General features: G+C 39.7%; 1 protein-coding gene across 6 annotated transcripts in view; it reads left to right on the top strand.

Annotated features, from left to right (window-relative positions):
* The window catches only part of LOC139754601 (lisH domain-containing protein ARMC9-like), a 164,696-nt gene that overhangs the window by 54,054 nt on the left and 98,116 nt on the right, over positions 1-12,526 (top strand). For all 6 annotated transcript variants that reach the window (XM_071672025.1, XM_071672028.1, XM_071672026.1 and 3 more), the window contains 3 exons: positions 223-356; positions 677-835; positions 7,925-8,136. In XM_071672025.1, coding sequence (XP_071528126.1) covers positions 223-356; positions 677-835; positions 7,925-8,136 — 505 coding nt within the window. The remainder of the gene's footprint in view (positions 1-222; positions 357-676; positions 836-7,924; positions 8,137-12,526) is intronic.

Here is a 12,526-nt window from a genome sequence, read left to right as displayed (position 1 = left end):
GGATTGTACAGATGTGTTATGCAAGGGAACGTGTACATCTATGTGTTGTACGGCTGTACATTGCCCTTGGGAGGTAACATTAAACTGCCATCTGACCAGACACATGGTTATATTGCTCAGGTGTGTTGTTATTGGTAACAAACCTCTGTGTTTTGCATCTGTGTCCTACAGGAGGTTACTTCCTGTTTCTTAGAAGGTTACTTACAGCTACGTGTTGTACAGGTGTGTCGTGGGAACTGACACAAGCCCTGGAGACAGCAGTGAGGGGAGAGAGAGTGGACCTAGAGGGCACCCTGGCAGCCTGCACTCACCGCTACCCAGAGCTCTTCACCCTCACGCTTACTGCTGACACAACGGTACCTCTCAAACTCACTCTGTCTGAGGGAACGATTTTATTTTTTATTGTTGTTAAGGTTCAGTTGATAAAGCCCATCCATGCTTTATTATTTTGCCATCATATATATGGAAACAGAATTACATAGTGCCCACTGTTTTAGGTCAACATTTTCGCAAAAACCAGTGATTTTTTCAGATAGTTATTTTGGTGTCCTGTTACTTTTTATTAACTTCTTTCATGGCTGACTTAAAGGTCTGTTGTGTTGGGATGGCCAAGACATTAAAAAAGAAATCTGCTAAGGCATCAAAGTATCTGCTGTCCTCTCTGTCTACTCACTAGGCAGGACCAGCGACTATCCTGCTGGAGTCGATGCAGCGGTGCCGGAGACGTCCTGGCATTGCAGCGCCTGTGTCTGCCCTCGATTTTGAACGGGTTCGTGCAGACCTGGCTGCTGCCCCTGAAACCCATGTCCTCCTCCTGCTGCAGGCACTTCGACATGTGAGTAGCGGTTAGGGTCTGGAGAGCAGATGAATAAGTGTTCTTTGGTTAAGGGAACTTCTCTTTTATGCTGATACAAGTGGCAGCTGTTCATGTCATGTGAGGAAGTCAGGCAGAGGGACCATGTATGTTAAGAGAACGTGTATGATCTTAGAATTATTTGACACACCAGAAGGTGCGTGTTTTCATTTGGTGGTCATAACTTGATGTTGACGACCTTAATACCGTGGCATTTCTGTGGGTGTAAAGCCCAAGCAACCAAACAATCAACTGTGATCACTCAGGTGTAGCGATCGAGGGGGTACAGCCACATGGCGTTTGAACTGGACGTTGTAAGGCATGAAAATCATGATCTGTTGCAGAAATGAGGTAAGGGTTTCAAAAACTGGGATTTTCACATTATTTTGTGTATTTTTGATTGCCTCAGGATCCCTTTCAAAGAGATCTCGTCCTAGGGTCGCTCGTAGCACCAGGGCTGTGCTACTTTCAGTAACAGGGAGATGGTGGATTTCTTGATTGAAGAGTCCTAGGACCAGACATACTACTACAATACACACAATACAGTTAGAAGGTGATGGGTTTATCAGAGTGCTTCCTTGTATTGTTTTATAAATCCAGTTAAAAACGAATCATGGATGCAGAGATTAGTGAATTGCTTCTTTAATCAAATCGAGTAAGCCAAGAAATTGTAAAGCTTTTGAATTTGTCATTCTCATACATCAGACACCTGGCCACCCGAAGTGTTGTGTGACCGATTTAAAGGGAAAAAAATATATAAATATATCTGAACCACAGTATACATGTTAATGTGATGAATAATAATTGATAGGAATATCAATTGAAATCTATATTTTTTTCATGTCAGCGTAAACATTTACACTTTACCAGTACTGAGGAATTGATGATCTGGTTGTTATCAGTGGCGAATGATTGTTAGACTTCACAAAACTAACCATCACATTCATCAAGGATGGGTAGACCATATACATTTTTGAATCCCTGAAGTTTCTTTGTCAGATGTGTTGTTTCACTTAATCGTAAATCGTAATTCAGGTGGCCAATTTAAAGACTGACTTTTTTTTTCTACATAGGAACAAGGTTATTGAGAAGTAGTAACTAAAAAGAATGATATTAAAGATATTTTACATATCTTTCTGTATAAAGTTGATTGTAATTAATACCTTTAAACAAATATATCGTAAAATCCACATCGTATCGGCTGTCTATCCATCTCGTTTCTGTCGCTTATCTAGTCAACAAAGTGAGTTAATTCATTTTTTTCTGGTATATTAGGTTTTTTTTGGTGGGGAGGGGAAGGGGGAAATTTGGTTAAGGGGGGGGCAATTTGGTTAAAGGGAAATAATGACAATAAAGTATACAGAATGCAGTATTACATGGTATATTGTATCAACCTTTAGGAAAGTAATGAGTGCCTCGTCCATCCACCCTAGCAGACTTCGCTTAGCTAGCTCTACGAGGATTGATGCGGCAGCATTTATAAACCATTTGTGATTTCCTTTATTTAACCCACTCATCGCTCTTGTGGTGCAGCGGTCGCCATTGTTAGTGACCAAACATCAGCTATATATGCCCAATTATCTTTGTTGGGGTTGAGGTCGCTACCCTCGGGAAAAGGTCGATATTCCTCTAATATCCCTCACAACCCTGACAGCAGTACGCACAGGACAGCTGTCCTGCATGAAGATGATTCGCTCTGGATGTGGAAAAGAGACACAAACTGGGAAGTATGACCTTGTACAGAATATTCAAGTAACGGTCAGCATTAAACTTTTCATTTCGGCCAACTCCCTCACGCCGTACAGTTATGGCCAATCCTTGCCTTCCCGTAAATGTTGTTACGGTTATATTTGACTGGAGGGATATGATGAACTTGGTAAATTAAATGAGGAGAGATAGCTACTGGTATCTGTGCAACAATTATGATACTTCGGTAATATATCACACGTATCATGAAAAATTGGGCAGGTCATTGATTAAAAGCTTTACATACATCAATTTTTTTTTTCTTTTTGTGGGAGGACGAGAAAATATCTTTGGCCCATATTACGCAACCTCAGAGGACCATTCCATGCATTCTCTGATGTAACCCAGCAGAATGTAGCCGACCGACACTGGCACTCCTTGGCGTCATGTCCAAATTACATATTCCTGTTTTCACTGCATTCATGGAGTTCACCTCTGCAACTTGCAGTATCATTTCATCGTGCTCTGAAGTAGTTTTCGAGGGAGGATTTAATCTTGAAATCCACCCTTTTCCTCCCATCTCGTCCAGGGGGTGCGACAGCTTCTAAACAGTAGGGGGGGGGGGGGGTTACACTGGAAAAAAGCTTTCACATCATACTCCATCCTACAGTTCTATATAGATATGTGGAAACGAAATGGGGGCTAAACCACCTCTGCTTTCCGAAGTTGGGGTTTCAGTAGTTGTGTATCAAATTTTAGTATCCCTTATTATAGTTAGGGGTATTCTTTTAGCTCAAAATACTTCTTGTTTCAAAACTGAAAGATAAGGTTTTCAAACATTTCTATACTTAAAATAATCATGGAAAACTTTGTCATAATGGTCTCAGTTACCGATACATACTCAATAAATACGATGCTGTGGAGCAGGAATATTTTAGAATTGACTACATTTAACAGCATAATTAAGTATGATTAAGAGGACTAAACGTTATTTTAACACCAGATTTGTAATCAGCATGAAAAATACTTCTTACAATGAGTTTTTAGGGTAAACCTTTTTTTCTGAGAAAAATACCAAAAATTTAAGGAAATAGTTCAGGGTATTTTTCAACTAAAATTTTTTTTTCTGAAATTTGATAATGTCATATTCCACCACTTCTGTACATGACGTACTCATGGAAAACATATCATGGATACCCAGTAAATATGATGCAAATGATCAGATGATATTCTAAAATTCCCTTCATTTCACAGCTTGATTAAAAATCATATAGACGACCAAACAATATGATAACCCCAGATTTGTGTTCACCATGAAAAATAATTCGTATAATGGGGTTTTGAAGGAAATCTATTTTTCTGAGAAAAATACTAAAAAGGGAAGGTAATAAATAGTTCAGGGTATTTTTCAGCTCAAAAAACTTTGTTTCAAATTTGATAGATGTCATATTGAACCACTTTTGTACTTGATGTACTCATGGAAAACATATCATAATGCTCTCAATTACCAATAGATACTCAGTAAATACGATGCAAATGATCAGACGATATTCTAAAATTGCCTTCATTTCACAGCTTAACTAAAGATCATATAGACGACCAAACAATATTATAACCCCAGACTTGTATTCACCATGAAAAATAATTCGTATATGAGGTTTTGAAGGAAACCTATTTTTCTGAGAAAAGCACAAAAAAATATAGAATATATAGACGACTAAACGATATTTTAACCCCAGATTTGTATTCAGAATGAAAAAAAATCGTATGAGGTTTGGAAGGTAATATATTTTCAAGAAAAATACCTACCATGGTATTTTTTCAGCTCAAAACATTTTTATTTCAAATTTGATAGATGTCATATTCAACCAAATTTGTACTTGATATACTCATGGAAAACATATCATAATGCTCTCAATTACCGATTCATACCCAGCAAATACGATGCAAAGGATCAGAAAACATTTTAAAATTTACTTAAATTGACAGTTTAATTGAATGTCGTAAAGACGTCTAAAAGATATTTTAACTCCAGATTTGTATTCAGCGTGAAAATTATTTCTTATAATGAGTTTATAAAGGAAATCTTTTTATTGAGAAAAATACCAAAAATTGAAGGTTAGTTTAGGTTAGGTCAGGTCGTCCTAAACGTTTAACACCAAATTTGTATTCAGCATGAAAAAATACGTTTTATAATGGGTTTTTAAACGAAATTTCATTTTCTGAGAAAAATACCAAAGATTGAACGTAATAGTTACAGTGGCGTATCTATGGTATAGCTAGTAGGGCAGGTGCCCTGGGCGCCAATTAAAGTTTGGGGGGGGTTGGTGCTCAACTTTTTTTTTTTTTGAAATATGCTTCCCGATTGACATTTTTAACGGTTTGGTTTTGTGAGATAAAAAAAAAAAGCCTGCTTTTCAACTATAGTAGTATTTTGCTGCTATCAGTTGCATTACCGCTTCTACGTTACAATTTTAATCAAATAAGTTTTTAACTTTAAGTCTTTAAGAGTTTATATAGATTTAAGTTTGGCCTATTTCTTCGACAGTTTATAATTACACTGTATATATTTTCATATACATACACTGTATGTACATTTTAAATCAAGCCAGGGGCACAATTTCAGTGCTTGCCATGGCTGCTATTTCCTATAGATACGCCTTGCTCTATTACTCTTTTTTAGATGAGGATGAAATTGGCCTCTTTGACAGGATTATATTATTACTGCATCAGTGTGGGATTTCCGGTGTAGAGATGTGATCCTGATAATGTTGGTGTAGCAGTGCTTTAAGGGAAAGCATGTTTTTGTTGGAATGTGGGGAAGTGCTATAATATTTACTTTGACATGCCAAAAATGTGGTTACAGTTGTCTGTTTCTCATTGTTTCTTTCTATATTACAGTAACTTAAAAAACTTGTTCAAATATATATATTTTTTTTTTCCTTTACCAAATCGGTTCCAGGACAGGTCAGATGTCTGATGTGTGATGATGACCAACTCAAAAACTTTGCAGTTTATTTGCACTATATTCATTTAGCTTTTATTTGCTTGTTATTTTCAGTTTGACTTATTATTTAATTTCAGCATCCATACATTAATTTCAACTAGATATGTATATTATAAAAAAAAAAGATAAAGGAACCATTCTTGTCGGCCAATCACCGCACCACATACAGCTGGAAACATTCTGTGGTCGTTTATTCATAAAAAGAATACCATGTACTTTTTACTACATGTGAATCGCCAGTTATCGCTACTGTTCACCAGAGATTGATGGGAAATTCATTTCGGCAACTTTACCTGATGCCTTTTGAGATTTCTTTTGATGACTTTCCCGACCACTTTTTCCTATGGTAACAATGTTTAGGAACATTGAGGGTAAGAATCTCTCCTCGATCAAACGCTCTACCCTTAAACCCCAGAATGTGTTCAGTCTCTGAATTGAGCGATTACGCACATAAGGCAGAGTTAGATTGGGCAGCATCTGCCAGGGCCTTACCCGTCAGTTTTCCACACTACTGTGTGAACATTTCCTCTTCTGACGTTATGCATATGACTAAGTTCTGTGGTGAATAATGACATATACCTTATGATAGCATTCAGTTCCATGTAAGAGACTGACAATCTCTACCACAGCTACAGTGCTGTGAAAGACTGTGGTTTTCCTATCCCAATGAGGTAATTCCTAAGATTTTTATGTAAGCATAGGGGGGGGGGGGGGGGGGCAGTAAAGTGATGCAAAAGATGCTTGGATTCCATGCATCTTTTTGAACCACTGTTAAGGATCTCTGCCATACTACATTCAGAGACCCTTATCTTTTTGGGACAGGTGACTTATACAGATCAAGCACTTTATCATAGAGTTCTCAGTCAGGAGTGAATTTTTAGTTCGTTGTCTTCTTCTGTGGGGAGGTACATACCTCATTGGATCTGTGGCACTAGAACCAAAGTTTTACTTCCAATTTAGGTTCCTCACCAGTTTAGAGGTAATGTCAGTTAATACAAATCCTTTATCCTTGGCTAGGGATTACTGGAATTGATTATATTATCCTATGTTTTTGTCGAGAAAAGGTGCTTCTTTGATCATTGTTTTTTCTGGGGATATCCGTGCTGTTACTCCCTTTGGCCAGCTTCTTCAACATTTTACCATAAACTCAGCATTCACCCTTCTACTTAATTCAGGACCGATGGACTGAAATATCATTGTCTTTCTTGGAGAATTTAATGTTTTGGATTGACTTGTTCCTTCTTAGACTTGCCACAGAACAAAGTTGCACGGTTGCCTCATGAGAGTACCTATCAATAACCTGTCCCAAAGTTTTGTTTTTCAAATAGGCCAATGAGATTTTTCTATTCCTTCCTATGAAGAAAATGGTTGATTTTTCCCCATATCCCAAGTGGAGGCTTTCAGCCTTAGACCTTATACAACCCAGTATTTTTTCAGCCAGTTACCCCCTCATTGTTTTATATGAACTTTAACATTCTAAGCATGGGCTCTTGAAGGAATGTTACCAAATTTACTGGTGTCTAAACACAGTCTTTAGTCTTCTGTGGGCTTAGATTAACAAAAGTCCAGTTTTTTTAAGCATGAAATTATTAGTAGTATTTTTTTAACATAAGTGAGAGGTTTGGCAGGACCCCTGCACAAGGAATATGACCAAGGAACAAGAATCACAAAGCACTCCACTTTTTTGACATCTTAGATATAGCCATGTAGTTCTGGAGGTTTCCTGTGTAAGAGAATTAATTTCCAGTTTCCTTCCACTTCAACCTTGATGGGATTTTGCCTTGGTCACTAATTTAAAGATTTTATCTTTGCCTTCCTTTTTTTCAGTATGCTTTAATGCTTGTGGGGTAAACTCCTGAGGAGAAAAATATGATGGTTGCTGATTGGCTGGGGATGAACCCAGATGAGACAAACAGTGGTTGCAGACATGAGTCAATCACTGACCGTAAAGCAGAAGCTGTTATCTTCTCACTGAATATAAAGTTGGACAGGGTCCTAGGTAGCTTATATCCAAAAGATATATTTCCTACCCACAGAGCAGTACCCTAGAAAGAAAAGGTTTTTCAACTTTAAAAACATATGGCAGGTGGCAAGATGATTTCACATTGTCACATTATAGTTCTGCACTACATAAGTAAAAATTTGATTTTGTAAGTTAATCATCCCACAACCCTACATAAGGAAGTCTAACATAAGACAGGTATTTCCATGTGTATAATTTAGTTCATGTTGGATATGCATAGTTAGTATCAATAAAGCTAGAAAATACAGAGGGTAAAGTTAGTTTAAGTTTTGAGGCAGAACCATGTAGTGTTATATAGATAATCTCCAAGTGGGTGGCACAAAGAATGGAATGACATAGGTATCTTGTTTGGCAGCGTGTGACGCGAGTGACAACAGGCAGTGTACGACAGGCAGTGGTGACAGCATATGTACGGGGTGATGTACTAGGACTCCGCGGGTCATGCAGATCATGGAGTCGTCTGTCAGGTGCTCTTGCTAGTCCACAGCCACAGCTCATGGCACAGGCTGCTGCGAGACTCATCAACTCCCTCACTGCCTTTACTGCCGGTAGAAGTTACCTCGCCAGGTGGGTTATCCTCCTTACCTTGTGTAAGCAGTTCACTGTCCTTATTGAGATATGAGTGAACAGTCTAGGATTTTTTTTCTTTTAATTCTTTTGCACCCAAGCATGGATCTGCATCCACTTGACGTTTAAAAACATTAAGAGTGCATGGAGAGTTTTTTCTCACCTTCCCAGGGTGTTTCACATGGGTCAGTGTAGTAGTACTGCTGCAGTCATTAAATTTCTTCACCCATTGTTGTACTGATCTTAAGCTGTCACAAGCAATATTAGGAATTTCCTGAATTGGCGTATTTCCCTTGTAAAGGGCAACCATAGAAGCTATTTTGTGACTTGTATGATGAGCATTTTCAAACATAGAAGATGGTAGAGGTATGAAAAGAGAAAATAAAAAAAAAATCCAGGGCATAAGTAGGGTGCACATCAAAGCATTTGTGCTTCCTGTAGCAGCTACACTGTTACTAAAGCAGGATCATGTGGTATGCTGGCACATTACACATCTTACTGCTGGCTGCATCCTCTTTGTCACCATTTCCTCACTCATTCTCTCCATATGTCTAAACCATTTCAACAGACCCTCTTCTGCTGTTTCCTGCTAATATACACTCAGATTGGGGTGTCTAAATGTGTGTGGATGTAACCAAGATGTGAAAAAAAGGAGAGATAGGTAGTATGTTTGAGGAAAGGAACCTGGATGTTTTGGCTATGAGTGAAACGAAGCTCAATGGTAAAGGGGAAGAGTGGTTTGGGAATGTCTTGGGAGTAAAGTCAGGGGTTAGTGAGAGGACAAGAGCAAGGGAAGGAGTAGCACTACTCCTGAAACAGGAGTTGTGAGAGTATGTGATAGAATGTAAGAAAGTAAATTCTAGATTAATATGGGTAAAACTGAAAGTTGATGGAGAGAGATGGGTGATCATTGGTGCATATGTACCTGGGCAAGAGAAGAAAGATCATGAGAGGCAAGTGTTTTGGGAGCAGCTGAATGAGTGTGTTAGTGGTTTTGATGCACAAGACCAGGTTATAGTGATGGGTGATTTGAATGCAAAGGTGAGTAATGTGGCAGTTGAGGGAATAATTGGTTTACATGGGGTGTTCAGGGTTGTAAATGGAAATGGTGAAGAGCTTGTAGATTTAAGTGCTGAAAAAGGACTGGTGATTGGGAATACCTGGTTTAAAAAGCGAGATATACATAGGTATATGTATGTAAGTAGGAGAGATGGCCAAAAAAGCGAGATATACATAAGTATACATATGTAAGTAGGAGAGATGGCTAGAGAGCATTATTGGATTACGTGTTAATTGATAGGTGCGCAAAAGAGAGACTTTTGGATGTTAATGTGCTGAGAGGTGCAACTGGAGGGATGTCTGATCATTATCTTGTGGAGGCGAAGGTGAAGATTTGTATGGGTTTTCAGAAAAGAAGAGAGAATGTTGGGGTGAAGATGGTGGTGAGAGTAAGTGAGCTTGGGAAGGAGACTTGTGTGAGGAAGTACCAGGAGAGACTAAGTACAAAATGGAAAAAGGTGAAAAAAAAGGAGGTGAGGAGAGTGGGGGAGGAATAGGATGTATTTAGGGAAGCAGTGATGGCTTGCGCAAAAGATGCTAGTGGCATGAGAAGCGTGGGAGGTGGTTTGATTAGAAAGGGTAGTGAGTGGTGGGATGAAGAAGTAAGATTATTAGTGAAATAGAAGAGAGAGGCATTTGGACGATTTTTGCAGGGAAAAAATGCAAATGAGTGGGAGATGTATAAAAGAAAGAGGCAGGAGGTCAAGAGAAAGGTGCAAGAGGTGAAAAAGAGGGCAAATGAGAGTTGGGGTGAGAGAGTATCATTAAATTTTAGGGAGAATAAAAAGATGTTTTGGAAGGAGGTAAATAAAGTGCGTAAGACAAGGGAGCAAATGGGAACTTCAGTGAAGTTGGCTAATGGGGAGGTGATAACAAGTAGTGGTGATGTGAGAAGGAAATGGAGTGAGTATTTTGAAGGTTTGTTAAATGTGTTTGATGATAGAGTGGGAGATATAGGGTGTTTTGGTCGAGGTGGTGTGCAAGGTGAGAGGGTTAGGGAAAATGATTTGATAAACAGAAGATGTAGTAAAAGCTTTGCAGAAGATGAAAGCCGGCAAGGCAGTAGGTATGGATGGTATTGCAGTGGAATCTATTAAAAAAGGGGGTGACTGTATTGTTGACTGGTTGGTAAGGTTATTTAATGTATGTATGATTCATGGTGAGGTGCCTGAGGATTGGCGGAATGCTTGCATAGTGCCATTGTACAAAGGCAAAGGGGATAAGAGTGAGTGCTCAAATTACAGAGGTATAAGTTTGTTGAGTATTCCTGGTAAATTATATGGGAGGGTATTGATTGAGAGGGTGAAGGCATGTACAGAGCATCAGATTGGGTAAGAGCAGTGTGGTTTCAGAAGTGGTAGAGGATGTGTGGATCAGGTGTTTGCTTTGAAGAATGTATATGAGAAATACTTAGAAAAGCAAATGGATTTGTATGTAGCATTTATGGATCTGGAGAAGGCATATGATAGAGTTGATAGAGATGCTCTGTGGAAGGTATTAAGAATATATGGTGTGGGAGGAAGTTGTTAGAAGCAGTGAAAAGTTTTTATCGAGGATGTAAGGCATGTGTACGTGTAGGAAGAGAGGAAAGTGATTGGTTCTCGGTGAATGTAGGTTTGCGGCAGGGGTGTGTGATGTCTCCATGGTTGTTTAATTTGTTTATGGATGGGGTTGTTAGGGAGGTAAATGCAAGAGTTTTGGAAAGAGGGGCAAGTATGAGGTCTGTTGGGGATGAGAGAGCTTGGGAAGTGAGTCAGTTGTTGTTCGCTGATGATGCAGCGCTGGTGGCTGAGTCATGTGAGAAACTGCAGAAGCTGGTGACTGAGTTTGGTAAAGTGTGTGGAAGAAGAAAGTTAAGAGTAAATGTGAATAAGAGCAAGGTTATTAGGTACAGTAGGGTTGAGGGTCAAGTCAATTGGGAGGTGAGTTTGAATGGAGAAAAACTGGAGGAAGTGAAGTGTTTTAGATATCTGGGAGTGGATCTGGCAGCGGATGGAACCATGGAAGCGGAAGTGGATCATAGGGTGGGGAAGGGGGCGAAAATTCTGGGGGCCTTGAAGAATGTGTGGAAGTCGAGAACATTATCTCGGAAAGCAAAAATGGGTATGTTTGAAGGAATAGTGGTTCCAACAATGTTATATGGTTGCGAGGCGTGGGCTATGGATAGAGTTGTGCGCAGGAGGATGGATGTGCTGGAAATGAGATGTTTGAGGACAATGTGTGGTGTGAGGTGGTTTGATCGAGTGAGTAACGTAAGGGTAAGAGAGATGTGTGGAAATAAAAAGAGCGTGGTTGAGAGAGCAGAAGAGGGTGTTTTGAAGTGGTTTGGGGACATGGAGAGGATGAGTGAGGAAAGATTGACCAAGAGGATATATGTGTCGGAGAAGAGGGAGACCAAATTGGAGGTGGAAAGATGGAGTGAAAAAGATTTTGTGTGATTGGGGCCTGAACATGCAGGGGGGTGAAAGGAGGGCAAGGAATAGAGTGAATTGGAGCGATGTGGTATACCGGGGTTGACGTGCTGTCAGTGGATTGAATCAAGGCATGTGATGCATCTGGGGTAAACCATGGAAAGCTGTGTAGGTATGTATATTTGTGTGTGTGGACGTATGTATATACATGTGTAGGGGGGGGGTTGGGCCATTTCTTTCGTCTGTTTCCTTGCGCTACCTCGCAAACGCGGGAGACAGCGACAAAGTATAATTTTTTTTTTTTTTTTTTTTTTTTTTTTTTTTTTTTTTTTGCTCTGTTGCTGTTTCCGGTGTTTGCGAGGTAGCGCAAGGAAACAGACAAAAGAAATGGCCCAACCCACCCCCATACACATGTATATACATAGACGTCCCCACATGCAAATATACATACCCATACATCTCAATGTACACATATATATACACACACAGACATATACATATATACACATGCACACAATTCACACTGTCTGCCTTTATTCATTCCCATCACCACCTCGCCACACATGGAATACCATCCCCCTCCCCCCCCCCCTCATGTGTGCGAGGTAGCGCTAGGAAAAGACAACAAAGGCCCCATTCGTTCACACTCAGTCTCTAGCTGTCATGCAATAATGCACCGAAACCACAGCTCCCTTTCCACATCCAGGCCCCACAGAACTTTCCATGGTTTACGCCAGACGCTTCACATGCCCTGATTCAATCCATTGACAGCACGTCGACCCCAGTATACCACATCGATCCAATTCACTCTATTCCTTGCCCGCCTTTCACCCTCCTGCATGTTCAGGCCCCGATCACTCAAAATCTTTTTCACTCCATCTTTCCACTTCCAATTTGGTCTCCCACTTCTCCTCGTTCCC

The sequence above is a fragment of the Panulirus ornatus genome, chromosome 17 (genome assembly GCF_036320965.1).
Source record: "Panulirus ornatus isolate Po-2019 chromosome 17, ASM3632096v1, whole genome shotgun sequence".
In the NCBI taxonomy this organism is placed as follows: domain Eukaryota; kingdom Metazoa; phylum Arthropoda; class Malacostraca; order Decapoda; family Palinuridae; genus Panulirus; species Panulirus ornatus.
The sequence above is the reverse complement of the archived record's forward strand: the minus strand, read 5'-3'. Positions and strand labels throughout refer to the sequence as shown.